General features: G+C 34.0%; 1 protein-coding gene across 6 annotated transcripts in view; it reads right to left on the bottom strand.

The window, feature by feature from the left end:
* LOC122281558 (serine/threonine-protein kinase ATM) overlaps nucleotides 1–5008 on the bottom strand; it is a 95425-nt gene extending 90417 nt beyond the window's left edge. For 3 of the 6 annotated variants that reach the window (XM_043093145.1, XM_043093148.1, XM_043093149.1), the window contains exons 1-3: nucleotides 4703–5006; nucleotides 3914–4022; nucleotides 3671–3814 (exon numbers count right to left, since the gene is read on the bottom strand). In XM_043093145.1, coding sequence (XP_042949079.1) covers nucleotides 3671–3814; nucleotides 3914–4022; nucleotides 4703–4771 — 322 coding nt within the window. In that variant the 5' untranslated portion in view covers nucleotides 4772–5006. Of the gene's footprint in view, nucleotides 1–3670; nucleotides 3815–3913; nucleotides 4023–4702 lie in introns of all 6 variants that reach the window. The other 3 variants (XM_043093146.1, XM_043093147.1, XM_043093150.1) reach the window with 2 other exon arrangements.
* Between the last annotated feature and the right edge of the window lie 11908 nt (nucleotides 5009–16916).

Raw genomic sequence — 16916 nt, 5'->3', positions numbered from 1 at the left:
CCAGCATGGGGTAGCCCCACTGCCAAGCTCCTCCACGTGGGCCACCCAATTTCTCCATGCAGCAACCCTACACAACAAGCCCAGCTCCCTCACGGCCTCCACTCAGTCACTCTCGCCAAGAAACAACCTCAAACACTCCAAGCTGCAAAGCTCCGTCACATCCCCACAGCAACAACCAGCAGCCATTCACGCACGATAGCCACCTCCTCCACACACAACCAATGTAGCCCCTGTTTTAAGCAGGGAAAAACATAGCACAGCCAAGGCATAACCACCCAACGCTCACCGTAGCTCAGCCTCGAAGCCCACACCGCTGCCACCTAGCACCCTGAACCAGCAACGAAGCCCAGCCGTGCGCTCTTCCTCCACACCAACAACATCCCCGAACTCAAACACCACCATACAAGAAGCCGAACAGCCACTGTTTTAGCCCCACAAAACAGAGCATCTAAACCAGTCACTACACCTCCCCTGCCAACGACGGAAGCTCCACCACCTTGTCGAGACTGCAGCATAAGCCTCTCTCCATGTTATCTCTCTGCCTCTCCCTTACATTAGTCTCTCTTCCTCCCAACATCAAATACTCTCACATTATTCTCTCTTTCTCCCACAAGTCAATTAGTATGTTAGGTTGAGTAGATACAGAGGACTTTAAGGGACTGAATATGGGATGCTACGCAGACTTACACCCATGAAAAGTTGGAATATTTTAAGGGTAATCAATGGAACTTTAGGAAATCAAAGTTGGATAGAGGAAAATTAGAATACAGTTTAACATCAATATTACAGATTTAATGTGTGTATATTTTGGGGGTCAACACGTGTTTGCATCGATAGTATTATAAGATCAATATATGGAATAACAGGATTTTAGGATTTAATCGTGTAAGATTATTTGGAGGAATTTTGTAAAAATCAAAGTATTTAAGGAGTGACAAAATTTTACGATCTCAAGGATTTTAGGCTTTTTTCAGGTTTTAATAACGAAGCACGTAATTCATTAGAAATTTACGGAAATTACTTGCATATTTTATAAGTAATCAGCCACGCCCTGAAAATATTGGATTAAAGCTACGAGGTAAGTAGCATGATCATACCTTACACATACGTACAGTAAATGGCATGTCTTTAATAAAAGTATTATACATGTACGCCCTCCATTGGAAGCCCCTTTTATGTACCCAAGTCATGATAAATTTATAAATATCACAATTTTATGCATAAGTTTCATGTTAGTTGCAAGACATGCATCAAAATAATTTATAAAAATCTATGATTTATGTGACTAGTTATGCATTAAAATACTTATGAAAAGCCCTAATTATGCGAAGAGTTATACATTAAAATATTTATGAAAAACTATGCATTAATTTATGTGAGGATTTATGCATTATATTATTTATGAAAATCATGATTTTATGTGAGGAAACATGTATCATATGAAAGATAAGATTTCAATTGAAATCTATGATATGATATCACAAGTATGAAAGTATGATTATGATGAAGTAAAATTATAAGATACGTAATGGCCTATGTTATGATATGAAGACGGCACCATATGTTATGGACATATTACATGGCCAGGTTGTACATGCTGGTAGTGCACCTAGTGTGTTTTTTTATGTATGGATTTCACAACCCGCAGCCACAGGCAAAATTGGAATCTATTTAGATTCACTAACCCTAACTCACAAGGGTCAACAATGGGTATTGGTCTATGACAAGTGAAAGAAAAGTTAATGCATTTCATGTACTAATCAGGTTCATGTTTATGTTATTTATGTATGTATTTATGAGTATGAATATTTTTCAAGAAATCTTATGTTTATTATATTTACTGTATGATGTGTTGCTTATTGAGTATTTGATTCATTTTTGTATGTTATTATTTTATATATATATATATAAGTAATAAGAGATTTTATTCCTAGTAAATCGGCATAATCCAAGTACACAGGATCTATACAAGAGAATACACCAAAATTCAAGCTAAAGAACTAAGACAAAGCATTACAAATACTTTTATGTTTTAACCTCCCCAGGTGAGGATTTTTACGAGAATGGAGCTGCAGGATAGGACTTGGCCCGGGGAGGCAAGGCAGAGGCCTAGACAATTTATGTCATAATCAATTTTATAATTTCCAGTTTAATAAGTTATTTTGATAAGCACGTGAGACTTTATTGCTGCTGGCACTTCTCTACAACTTATGGCTTATAGTGATGCGGATTGGGCTAGTTGCCTAGATTTTAGGCGTTCTACAACTGGTTGGTGCATCTTTCTTGGAGATTAACTCATCTCTTGGAAATGCAAGAAGCAAGAGTGTATTTCTCAATCCTCTACCGAAGCTGAATATAGAGCTATGTCAGTAGCTTGCTTTGAGGAGATGTGGTTGCGGGGCATTCTTCAAGAGATTGGCTCTTCACAAGCCAAGCCAACTCCTCTTCATGGTGACAACACTAATGCCATTCAAATTGCTACCAATCCAATATTTCACGAGAACATATTGAAGTGGATTGTCACTATATTCGTCAAGCCTATGGGGCTAAGTCTATTATTCTTCCTCGTATCTCTACGAATCTTCAAGTAGTTGATTTATTAACAAAAGCGATGGCTAGACAGCAGCATCAATTCCTAGTTAGCAAATTGATGCTAGTAGATACACCAACATCAATTTGAGGGGGGTTTTAGTGGATTATATTTATTTGAATTAATTCCTATGTTTTATCTATGTATTTCGGGTATAGACAGATTTGTACAACTGTATAGTATATATAGGATTTATAATTTGAATATTTAGATTGGGTAGATAAGTATGGGAAACATATCTTATCCAAGATTTGAATCCCCTTTAGGATAGGAAGTCAGATTTCGAATTTCTGATCTATGTAATCTATTTTTGCTATTTATGAATAAAAAGAAATAGGAGGAAATCATTCAGCAAAAGAAATTTGTTACTTCAGCAGACTCTCTTTTGAATTTTAAGTATTTAATAAAAATTGACTTATTTATTTATGAAATATTTCGTAACTGGCACTTTATTAAGAAGAAAAGTTGTTTAAGTCAAAGTTTAGTAGCACACCTGACACCGGTTCCTCAAGAACTCTGAAAATGACTTTATTGGGGAACAGGGTGTAACACTACTAGACTACATTTGTTTGATTAAAATGTTCCACAGCATCTAAAGTTTTCAGCTTAGCCTCTACTTATTCAAGAGATTCACAAAAGACCTCCAAATAAAAGGCCAAGTGGTTTAGCTTCTGGTAAGTTTTTTTTTGATGAATAAATAAATTTTATTGATCAAAGAATGGCAACGCCTGAAATACAACTCTGATGTCCCACCTAAGTGGGCACATTAGAGGCAAGAAAATCTCGAAGCTTCTGGTAAGTTCATTGACAAGTAACTTTGATACACATTTGAGATTAATTTTCAGAACTTAAAATGAAAACTGACTCCCCTTATAATTCATCAAGCAAAACAAAAATACATATTAAATAATCAAAAGCTTAATGACTAAAGAAAAATAAAATAAAAAAAGACTTGATGGATAAGATTCCGGGTTACTAGCCACCAGTTTGCTATTTCAATGTTTAAGGATCACATCTTTTCTCAAATAACTTACTTGACAAGTATATTCAACAATAATACAAAGCATATGAACAAACTACCCGAAAATTTAGCATCTTCAGCTCGTTGCACAACAATTCGAAGAGTCTTTGCATATATCAATTTTGGCAACCGTCGCTTGCTTGAGGATATTTCCAAGGATGCACATTGAATCAGCAAAGTAACGAGAAAAGGCCATGTTTCAGCTGCAGAAAAAATACAAAACCATTCCACTTCTGCTTTTAACAATTCTTGATGAAATGATCATAAAAATAGATTTACTTCTCACGAAATTTTGATCTTACAATGAGGAATTTCATCAGGTCTTAGCCTTGCAGAGTTCTGACCAAGAAATTTACAAAAGGCAACTGATCTTTCTCCATCCAACCACGTATTCAACAACCTTATCCCTTCCTATACATGCACATGTATAGCAAAATAGCAATTAAAAAAAAAAATTAGAAACATAAAGTAGCATTCATTTGGTGGCTCATAACTTTAAGAAAAACATAAGAGACTGAAATTTACAATTATTCGCCCAAGTAAACACAATCATTCACAAAACCGAGCAATCTGGCTCAATTGATTTGAGTACTGTATTCATCCTTCCAAATATAATTATGGGAATAACGTTTATAGAAATTCTTGTGTATGGTTTTCTGGATGAAATGAAGCAGACACAAACACACATTAGTTTTCTCTGTTCCTCGCCGGGAAAGTGTAGGCAATTAAACAGACTGAGATTCTTAAATTTCAGATTAGTCTATGACCCCGAAAAAACAACAATCGAAAACAAACGCACGCGAAGTTGTCTAGCTGCCGAGAAATTTAGGGTAACTTTAAGATAATCATAGTTAATGAACTTGAAACTTCATTATGACAAACCAGCGAAACAAGAATATCCACTCAAAACAAATCCTTTCATACTCGTATTAACTCAGTTGTGTCGACATTTTTTGTGCTTTTTTCTTTTCTTTTCTTTTCTTTTCTTTTTTATTTCGGCAACAATGATTCGTCATATTTCCTATTTGGCACTTTCTTAGCAACCAATCGGAGAGCGGCTAAAGAAAATCCATGAAGGAAACGGAAGTTACTTCGCGAGCTTTTGCTTTATCGGATGAGAGCTTCGAAACAATTTCTTGAACATCCCTCGAAGTGACCATCGCCGATTACGGGACCGGAGTCCCAATCTCGACACTCCGAGAGCGATGAGTGATGGAGTCGCCTAGCAAAAGAAGAGGAGCTAGCGCTTTCTGCTACGTTCTGACTTCTGAGAGTGCTCTGGGTGTTTGGGGAGCGAGAAATGGCGGGAAAATGAAGGGTGGGTCTCTGCTTGACTCTCCGGGCTAAGGGTTTTAGAGAGACAGAGCGTGGACGCTTGTGGACTATAAATACGTCCAAGACTCCAAACGCCAAAACGTGTTGCGAGGAAAATTGGGAGGGACGACGATGAGGAAATTACGATCGTCCCCCCGGATGTTTCTTTCAATTCCAAATGCAAACCGTCGTCGTTTGCCTTCCAATATTAGCCGACCCCATTTTCTGTGGCGACATAAAGGTTGTCAAGTCGCCTCGAGAAAGTTTGATCAGGCATCGAAAAAGAAAAATAAAAAATGCCGCCTCAATAAGTGTAACAAAGCATGGAGAGTTGTACGAAACAATGAACAGTTATGATGCATACACAAGCTTTTTCTAAAATTCTTTCTGTTTTAAATAGAATGTGATGGCCGTGCAAAATTCAATATTCAAATCAAATTGAAATTTTCAAGATTTTAAAAAATATTAGCATCTTTTTTATATGAATTTATGCCAATATTTGAGCTATTATTCTTACATCTTCGCCACCCTCATCACTTGCACTTTGACACTTCTTTTGGTTTTAATTCCTTTTTGGTTCCTTTCCCTTGCCTACATTTTTTATGGCTATACCTTACATGGAACATCCATTTTAATTCTTATTGTTCAAATTTATATTACTTAAATATAATTTCAATTGTTTGGAAAAATAAGAAAAAGATATATAATTTCAATTAACTGCCAAGATTTGATTTGTAATATTTAAATATATCTTTAAAAATAAATTATGTCATATAAATATTTTAATATATTTGTTTTATAAACCAACTTAAGAATAAAAGTTTTCAAAATAATATACTAATCTTGTTTTAGTATTAAGAAATACTCAAAAAGGTTTAACCTTATTTAATATTTTGCACATATTCAAGATGACATATTTTAAAACTTACAATCAAAACAACATTAACACTAAAAACTTACATGATATTAAAAAAAAACCATAGCACGAGACAGGTCCAGACAAAAACAAAAAATATTTTTATTTTTATTTTATTTTTTTCATTCATTTTTTTTTTTATATTCTTAAAAATGTATTTAAAAAAATTCACAACATCACTAGAAAACACTTCATTAATCACTAAGTTAAAAAAAAAAAAAAAAAAAAAAAAAAAAAAAATTGTCGGACCCAACTTTGGGTGACTCTAGCATTTTTGTTAAAACAAAAAAAAAAAAAAAAAAAAAAAATCAGCCACCCAGCCTAAACCACAGTCAACTTCTTTTCTAAAAATATTTCTCAAACAACACAATGTGCATCTATATTGGAGCATGGGCAAGATGATATGTATAAGTCTCAAATATTCAAGTATCATGTATGTTCTTTATAAAAAATGAGATTCTACCGTGAAAAAAGTAAAAAAATTACTTATTTTTTACGTGGGACTCACATTTTTATAAAACATTTTTAATAAAACTTGTGTATTTAAAACTTATACCTATCATTAATATTAATATCAACTTATATATATTTTGCTAAAATTTAACTAAAAATGTATATAGGCTATTTTAATTGATCTAATTTCTATACATCCCATGTTAGATTGTCTGTAAATTTTTTTTTTTTTTTTTTTTTTTTTTAGGGAAGATATTGGGAGAGTTGGAAAGAGGATCAAACCCAAGACATCTCTTATGGAAGTCTGGGTATCATGTCATCTACACCAAAAGCTTTTGGCTAGATAGAAGTTTTACTATGTACAAACAAAGTCGCGTACTAATATATATATCAATAATGATTCTAATTTTATATTTAAAATTTAAATTAATATTGTTTTCAATGAAATCTACTTTTTGACCAATTATATTAAATTGATGCGTATATTAGTATGTAATTGTGTTTAAAACTAGATTTTTTCATTCAAACAATCTTATTTTCTAAATCAAATTATCGTATTTATTATTTTATTTAATTATTTTTTATGCAAAGTTCATTTTTTGTTACAGTAATTTTGAAGTAATTATCTTTTTTATCCATCAGTGACGGTCTTCATAAAATTTATCAAGGTGAATGTGAAGTTAACTAGAACGATAGTGATCGAAATGCAACCGGTAATGACTGGAACTTCAGTGATCAATAAAAAGAATGATTAGGGCTCCTTTTGAAGTGAGATTTATCTCATTTGAAAATTTTTTATAATTTTATTTTAAAATATTGTTCAAGCATAAATAATATTTTTTAATTTTTAATTTTTTTATCTAATCGTTGCAACTTTTATAGACTTTTAAACAGAACTCAAAAAGCAATACAATGTTTTCAAATTTTAAAATAAAAATTATATTAAAAATTATATTCTAATAATACTTTAACTTTATAATCATATTTTAATAATATTTTAACAATATTTCATTATTATTTACAAAATTCACAACAAATATTAAGATGTAGTTTAAATAGTGAGATGAGATAAGATAATTTTATATAAAAGTTGAATAAATATTGTTATAATATTATTTTTTAATATTATTATTATTTTGAGATTAGAAAAAAGTTGAATTGTTTATTATATTTTATATGAAAATTTGAAAAAAGTTGTAATCATTAAATAAGATAAGATAAGATGAAACTATTTCCGAATCCAAACGGCCCAAGTTTGGATACAAAAAGTACCCCACGTATTCTCGGTGTACTTTACTATTATTCATTATTTTATTATTACCTTTCACTTACTTTTTACTACTATTTATTATATTTTACTACTATTCAATATTTTATTATTATTTTTTATCTACTTTTTCAATACTATTAACAATATTTTTTCAATACTTCTCACTACTCAAATGGGCCTTGCATAAAAGTCTTCATACCACACAATACATCCTACTGAAGCTTGAAGGATCCTAAGCCGGCCCAAGGGCCTAAAAGCATTTACATTCGATGTCCCAAAGCACATAATTTCATATAATTTAAGGTTTATTGTATAGTTTTGATCAAAATATCCCCTACATTCGGATTCTTATTTTAGAAAAAAGGTTTATATGATGAATAATAATTTTTCATATTTGGGAAACTACTATTTATCACCTAAACTATTTTTTATCATTATTTTATTCTAATACATAAAATAAATTATTCTTTTAATCATCTACACTTTCTATCATATTTATATTTGTTATAGTTTTAAATAATAATTTTAAAAATAATTTAAATATTTATGAAAATATAAAAAAAATAATTTTAAAAATATTATCATATATACCCACAAAAAAATAATTTAAATTTTTGTTTAAAATATTTAGTAGAGTAATAGTTCAAAATATAACAAATAACAAAAAAATATTGAGTAGTTAAGTTTGTAAATAAAAGTGAGAAAAAAGTAATAAAAAAATAAAGAAATATTATTTTAATAGAATATTGAAAGTATAAAGAATGAGATGTAAGAGGTTTTTGAAATGAAAAAATATAATTGCAAGCACAATTGTGCACTAATCTGTGCACTAATATGATGTGATTGGTCAAAAAGTAGATTTTATTGAAAATAGTATTAATTTAAATTTTAAGTATGAATAAATCAGTATTAGTACATAAATTAGTGCGTGATTGTATTTATATATAGTAAAATTATTTTGAAATATGAGTAAAATTTATTATTCTTAAAAAAATAAAAAAAAATAAAAAAAAATCTACCGTCAATGCTCTTAGCATGTCGTATTTGCGTGTCGCCTACGATTTGCTTGATATCCTAGGCTATATATAGATGGTACAGCAATTTATAATTTTCAAATCCTAGGCATGCATTAATAATCGTGATTGGCATGCATGCAGTGATCATTGATTCATTTTGTCCAAATATGTTCAACTAAAAAGAAACAATTTCCGTACGTTACGGCCAGTCCCGTAATTTACACGTAACATGACACAATAATCCAAACATGCACGTACATAAATAATTAGCAAGGTTTAGCTCATTTATCATGATGTTTTTATGTGTATGATATCACATGTACGTAATGTAATTCCACCAAGAACAAAATCCATGGGCTCGATCCACAATTTATATAACTGCATTAATTTGTTTTAATGGGAGGTAAACTGCGATCAAACACCCATGCATTTGCAGTGAAACTTACAAATGGACATAACATTTGACCGGAAAGAGAAACAAGTCTTAAATTGATTATAAGTCTTGCGCAATTATTTTGTAAAAAGTTAACCTTATTTTAAAAAAATGTAAAAAGAACTATTCATTTTTAGCGAGACCAATAATTTTATAAAGGGTCTGTATTGAACTTTTACTTAACATTATTCTTTAAAAAACTGTAATACATGTTTATTGCCTAATATAAATCTATTTATAATTCTGTTTATTAATAGATGATACATTATTGGTATGAAAGTTTTTAATATCAATTGGCATAAAATATTAATGGTGTTCTGATTTTTTTTTCCTTTTTATGTAATATATATAATACATTTTGTAACTCATAAGAATTGACTTAAGTTGAACCCAAGTCCAAGATTCAAATCTCCTTAAGTGCAAATAATTTCTAGAGACTATTGGACAGAAAAATTTTCTTTTTAAATTACTTGATGTACACTTACAGGAAACTCCTTATTGAAGACCTGTGCATCCCCAGAATTAAGGATTAGTCGGACGTTATTCTTGAACTTGGTGCCAAAATAATACATTTTGTAATTACCAAACTAAAAAAAAAAAAAACCAATTTTTTCCCTAGATATTGGATATAGTAATAGTGCGTCATGTGTGGTATATATATATATATATATGGATATAAACTTCTTCAAAGTCTGCGCATGCCTGCCACTACTTATCATGATTTCAGTAAATCTTCTTAAGAAGATTATCGCAATCGAATTAACGACTCTTATAGAGATCATCAAGCTACAAGTATTGACCAAAAGAAAGACAAGGAAACAATTACGTGCAGATCTTCCCTTAGATCCGATTCTCTCGTTTGGTACGCGGTACGATCTTATTCGTCATGTCTGTAATTTGCGTTTAAATATTTTCTTCTAGGACGACAAAATTGGGGTATTTCCTTCTTTATTTCTTAATATATATATATATATACGAGCCGTTTTATAAAGTCAAATCATGAGAAATTTTGGAGTAGATTTTTGAAACAGAGCTAAGGTAGGCACCTAACCTTGCTATATATGTACGTAGCCAAAATATGTATTAGATTCTTTTTATTTAAACTTATATATTGCAATTAAGTTCTGATAGGGATCAGCCACGGTAGCAGTGGCAATTTTGCATACCCTACGTGGCAACTTTGTTTTGTTTTTTTCCCTTCCTTCTTGCTGAAATGCATTTGAATGCATCTCATTTCAGGTTTTGAAAGTTTGAACCCATCCCGCTCCCGCGCCCCTCTACCTTCCTCTTGTTCTCTCGTCGCTTAGCACCCTCGAGCATCTCCGTCTCTGTCGTTGCCCAACACTGACGACTCATTGGCCTGCATCTGCCCATCACCACCCATCCTGCTACCACACCCCCCTCCCTTCCTCCCCTAGCTCTCTCCGTTCAGCACCCTCATTTCACTGGAACCACTTGTCACCCTCCCTTTGCCAATGCCACTACACAACGCACCCTCGACTCTTCGCCATCCTTCTCGTCGCCCAACACATGCGGCTCGTTGGCCTCCCTGTGCCCATCGGTGCCCAGCACCTGTGACTCCTACCTCTGTTTCACCGCCCATCTACTCAACAACAAGAGGTAACTCCTACCTCTGTCTCATAACTAACTTTGTCTCATTTCTAGCTTTCTAAGAAATGATGGGATTATCAGATGTTGGATTTTGTGGCTGCTACATGTAGATTGTGTTATATTGTTTGCCCAATTTCACATCTTTCATGGTTGATTAGGTGGTCTGAAACACAGGTTAATATTTTTTATCTAGAGAAAGTTATAATGTAATCGATGCACGTACATAGGATGCTAGCACAAGTTTGATGCTTTTCTACGTACTCGACCTTGGTCATTGGTCATGTACTGCTACATCATTTCCTTTTGTTTTAGTCCTGATGCATGGATATTTTTCCATTAAGCATATGCAACTTAATTTATGCCATGTTTGAATAATAAGCCGATTGTTGTCTCTTACCCTAAAAATCGAAGAGTTTGTCTTCCTGATTTATACCTTTCATTATGTATGTTACTCTTTCTCGACCAATTTAGATTTCTTTAGCATACATCTTTCGAGAAATTTCAATTTTTTCCTCTTGTCACAATAGCTTGCTTATTTATCCATCTATGAAGGCGTAAATAAAATGAATGTAAGGCAGGTATTTGAAGAAATGACTTTAAAGGAAAATTCTTTTGTTCATGGTTTTTAATTCTGCTCTTTCTTTTGCATAAAGGCTTTACAAGATATATATAAGACCAGCTTCATAGCAGAGAGAATTCCCGTGGAATTCGGGACTTAGGACACCTTGCATTACACCTCAACATTTATGTTATAAAGAATCTATCTAGAGTTTTCTTGGTCTGGTGTAGTATTATTGCATTTTTTATTTGTATTTGGGCTGGTCCTTCTAGAAGCATTTCCTTGGTTCTGATCTAAGGCAGAGGAAATCACTGTCTTAACAATCTAGTTTCATTCATTTTTGGTGCTAATAATATATTCATCTAGTATTTTCCATTTTAATTTAATGCTACTGCCAATTTTGGCTGATACGATGCATTGTAGGGACTACACCAATAGAGTTGTTATTGCTTATTTGGTCCAAAAGAAACACTTCTTAATAATCATTACTTCCACTGTAGCATTTCACTTACTATCTGCATCTAAATGCCTTATTTCTCAATTGCAGAGATCCCCAGTGGTGGGCATATTGACAAGGCACGATTTCATGCCGGAGCGCATATTTGGTTTCCACCCTATGCTGTTAAGGAGCTGGTAGAAAAGATTACGATTCTGGTTCCCACCTGAGTTATTTTAGAGGACCTCAACAAGCATTGAAGCTTAATTATGAGATTAGGTTTGTAAATAGTCTTATTGGAGCTGCTCAGATTACATAATTATTAGAGGACCAGCTTTGATTTCTTCATTTACAAAATCTTTAATAAATTTAGAGCTGAAGAGGGCCAAACGAGGACAAATAATGTTTTGTTATATCATCAAATTTTATACATTAGATGATGCAATGAACGAAGTGTATGCTTCACGAACCATTAGTTGTGATAATTCTTAATGTTACAGGAAAATAAATTATGAATGCCCACTTTTGGGAAGTGTTTATCTTCTAGAGATTAGAGCATCATCTGGATGATGACTGATGAGTTATGAAACAATATTGCAAAATGATCCTAGCAGTGAGAATATTGGCATGCAAGTGAAATGTAGGGTAACCGGGTGATAGAATAAAGTGCAATTTTTTATTTTCAATAATAATTCTTGACGGCCAAGATTACTGGTGGCACATTAATAAATCTCTCTCAATCCCTTTCATAGTTCAAGTAGAACTTTCGAGGCTGTCATGACTAACATAGAAACAAAAGGAGGTTAAGGGATATAATTTTGCTCCCCTTGAACCCATATTCTCGTTCTCCACAACCTACTTTTCCATGGAAAGTGTCTCCATGACACCATTCTCGATTCTTATATGACATTATTGCAAAGTTAAAGGGAAGCAGAACTCTTATACGTTCTCAATTATACATGACAGCATAGCAAAGTTCAATAAGCAAATGCCTTCCTCATTTCCTTTTGATGCTTGTCATAATGAGGCACTGCTTTGAGATGAAAAGTTGAAAAATAATAAACATCTTCGTATGTGTTCAAGAATTAAGAATAAAGCAAAGAACAAAAAACTAAGATTTGTTCAAAGGAAAAATTTGCTTTGTGGTGTGAGCGCTAAAAAAAATACAATTAATTTATAAATGACAACACCCCAATTGCAGTCAATGCCCTCTCTTTGCACTCTTAAGATAGTCTACCCGTATGGCCCACAACTGTTCTCCCACTGATTTCACTTCAGAGCGATCGACTCGAATCGGTGCCGCACAGTGGAATGCCAAAGAAAACATTTTCATAAGTATCTTTGAATTGACGACTTCCTCCATCAAAGGATCCACTAATTCCACCACATCTCCTTCATTATACTTGTTAAAGGCCTGCACATTATGAAATCCATTGAGAACTTAAATAATTGAATGTTAGCAGTAACTTTAAAATGCATGGAAAGCATAACTTAGGGAAGGCAAAAAATTTCCTTCATGCCCCCTGTGGGGGGATCTTTTCCACCGGCTCCTTACCAATAAGGTGCAAACTTACTATGTTGAAAATTGGATATTTTTAGTTTTCTATGTAATTGAGCTAAGCCTCCAACACCGGAAGAAATATATCACTTACAAGATTGATTGGAATACTTGGATATGGAAAAATAACGGATTGGTATTCTTCTTCACTAGACGAGCAAAAAAAATTTGAAGAACATTATACCCTAGAATCACAGAGCCAAACAAATGTACGGTGTAAACCCTAGAATCACACCGAAAAAAGAGGTATCCAAAGAAAAACTTGAACAAAATTAATGGGTTTGTCGATACATTACTTGTTTCTCGCTGCAGATTTGGTGGATTTTTTTCAAATCATGGTGTGGAGTCCTCTCGTTGTGGATCTCGAACAAATGATCGAGGGATGAGCCGATGAGGATGAAGCATGGTGGGTTGGCTTTTTGGAGATGAAGCACAAATCTGAGGGCTTCGCATCGGTTCGCTAAGGGGTGGTATGAGGGCTTCAGGAGGTAATGAGCTGATGAGGATGAAGGGAGGGGGGATCTGAAGGAGATTTTTGCCTCTACATCTGAAGGACTCGAGTTTTTCGCATGGGGGGAGCTGAGGGGTACTTCAAGAGGGAACGAGCGAGGCAAATTTGAAGGCGTTTATAGGGGGAGAGAGGGGGTGAGAGGATGGGACGCGGGGTGGGGATGGGCTGCGATTTGGGGGTGTGAAGGGGTGAGGGGTGCGATGCTGGTTGGGGGGAGAGAGGGGTGCGACGTTGGTTGAGGGGAGAGAGAATGGGACCGGGTTGGGGAGGGGGAAGAGAGATACAATGAATTTCAAATGAAGTGAAAATCAGAGAGGGGGAACAGTTTCGTAGAAGGGATAAGAATGTAAATTTACATTTAAGGCCACGTCAGGTGTATTCCGGCTTAAGCCAAATAGTGGCTGATGCCCATATTTATTCTATTGTAATTTGTTAAATTAATCCTTGCTCTACCCATCCAACCATATGGATAATGTTCTAGCCAGGTGCTACCTTTTTTCACTATCAATGATCACCATATATATGTAAACGAGCTCATGAAAGCTAATTAATTTTCACGATCACTACAACCATTACAAGTCGATAATCAAATGTTGATTTTGTGGAGCTTGATTTCTTTTTGTAGCAGTCTTATTTGATAACATAATGATACATTATTATTTTTTTAGTTGATTTTCAATGAGACTCAAGTCACAGAGCAAATTGATTTTTTTTAAATGGTTTGTGATTTGAGAATCTCCAAATATAAAATTCACTCAACGTTTGTGCGAGAGGTAGCTCAAGCGAAGTTGATGTACGAAGAGTTCGATCCGGCCGGTAAACTTTAGACAAAAAGTTTGCTTGAAATTAGCTCGACACCTTATTCAAACAAATGACTCAGAAATTGTGAAAATTAAAATTTTCGCTATACAATCTTATATATATTATTATAAATAATATAGCCGTTCTTAGTATTGTAATTTCGCTCTACAATATACTGTAACATTCAGCGACAAAATAAAATTCTATGCAATTATGTGGACATAAACACGTTGTCAATAAGTAAGTTTTCCATCGTGTGTGATTGATTGTTTGGTAGTTTTCACGGCAGAAAATTCCCACGATCACGATCCAAGAACTTCGATCTGCCACTGAGCTTGGAATCAAGGTGAAGGTGCATGCCAGCCAGAGGACAGGTTGAGGCCAGGACCAATGGTCGGCTTCAAGAGGCTAAAATGGGACCCAAAAATATGATCAGTTGGATATAAATTAGAAAAAAGGGGACAAGTTGTCCACCAATCTGCATTTTGGGTGCATGCGACTATGCGAGCTAGAAGTGAACAAAGAGATAAAAAGCAACAAAATAGCAACAAAAATGAAAGTGTATGTGGGGATGATATTTAATTAAGATCATCCTGTCCACCGGCCCCAACAGGAATATATATTGTCTTGGACTTCTGGTCAGAGGGAAGAATATCTGTACATACGTGACTTATCCGAGAAATAAAACATGATACGCCGCAGTCACCGTCGGAAGTGTCGCGCATGCGTATGAGTTGTGACTTATTGCGAGTAGTACAATATATGCATGTGAATGTCGTATTAGGTACAGCTAGCCCTGGCCGTCATGGACTGGGTACTTCTCGTGGAGTGGTTCTAAACAAACCGCATTTACGCACTCGAAGCGAAGTGAAAACAAACAAGCTGAACTTTTATTCCTTTTTAAGTTGCCAGCACATGAATGATCTTATATTTTCCATGCACGAACATATATTTATAGGTTAGACATGATGAACTTGGACAATCTACGTTGCATGTCCATGATCCTCATCGGTGCACACCGAAGTACTCAAAAATTACTCTGACGTTTTGCCAAACGGCAAAGGAGCCGTTGGATCAAGAGAGAGTTATTAATCCATCATTCCGACCTTTTTTTAGCAATGATAATATTGGTCCCAAAAGGGAGCCGGAACCAAGTTTTTCGTTTCTCTATTGAAAGCATCATTGCCCCACATGTGGTTTGGATAGCCTAAAGCTTAGGGATCAAACAGGCCTTATGGTGGGGTACTCTACAGCCTTCCTATTGTTATCAACTTGACTGCACTAACTACGAGGGATGGTAATTTGACCATCATCACGACGACAAAGAGCGCCACAGAATCTGATGATCAAAGGGGTCGAGCTAGCTAGCTAGATGCTCTCACTTTGAAACCGTTTGATTCTGTGTCTAAAGGGCCAATCCCAAATGCCTGAATTTCACAACTTGAAATTCAAACCGACGTTTTATTTTAAGACTGTAATGGTTATTCAATGATCCTTATCTTTTCTTTGAGAGTCCAAAGATACTGTCCTAGCTAATATGGCAATGGTACTATATCCTCACCATACACAACAAGGCAGCACTGTACGTAACTGCATTGTTCTTTTTTCCTTGCTTCTGTCTTGTATATATGTAATGACCTTCCTTGATAAAAAGATGCATAAAGGATTTTTGAGTTAAAGAAAAAAAAAAAAGAAAAAATAACTTTTGAATTGATGTGGTAATCGGCCTTTACGAAACTTTTATTTTGGTAATGAAAAACAATAAAGAAGAAAAAAAAAAGTTAAAGTAAAATGTAGATAAAGATAGATTATAGGATGCTTGAAGTTGCTTGAGACTTACGACTTCCCTTATTAACTTAATCAAGGGGAAATACTTTGAAAGTGAATTTGTTTAAGATCATGAGGATCGATCGATGATCTGATCGTTGAATATACAAAGCACAATGCGGCAGGCAGGCAGGCTGCATGTGCTAGATGTGCTTAGGAAAATGCTCGAAACATCAAAGAAATGCAGGCGTTTGAGTTTTTGTAGTCCCACAGTATATGTAGTCCTTCTAAGATCACTAATCAGGCAAAGTTTTAGATAAAGTTTGATTAAACTCCATGGATTAGTTATCTCACTTTTTATAATAATAAAATATTCTTAATTTTATATCGAGGTTTTTAATGCAGAGAGCTTGAACTCCACATAGCTCTTGAACTTCACATAGAGCTTGTCCATGTAGGAGTGAAAAATAATATAAAATTCATTTGACTAAATTATCCTAATTTATAATCAAATTTATATGCCAATGTCTAAATTTATATTCCATGGAGCTTGTCCACATAGAGCAAGCAGTTTGGATTGAAAAACACATCTAATTTATCTCATCTTATTATATTACAGCTTTTCTAAATTTTTACATAAAATATAATAAATCACTCAAT

This window comes from Carya illinoinensis, chromosome 11 (genome assembly GCF_018687715.1).
Source record: "Carya illinoinensis cultivar Pawnee chromosome 11, C.illinoinensisPawnee_v1, whole genome shotgun sequence".
Lineage (NCBI taxonomy): Eukaryota > Viridiplantae > Streptophyta > Magnoliopsida > Fagales > Juglandaceae > Carya > Carya illinoinensis.
The sequence above is the reverse complement of the archived record's forward strand: the minus strand, read 5'-3'. Positions and strand labels throughout refer to the sequence as shown.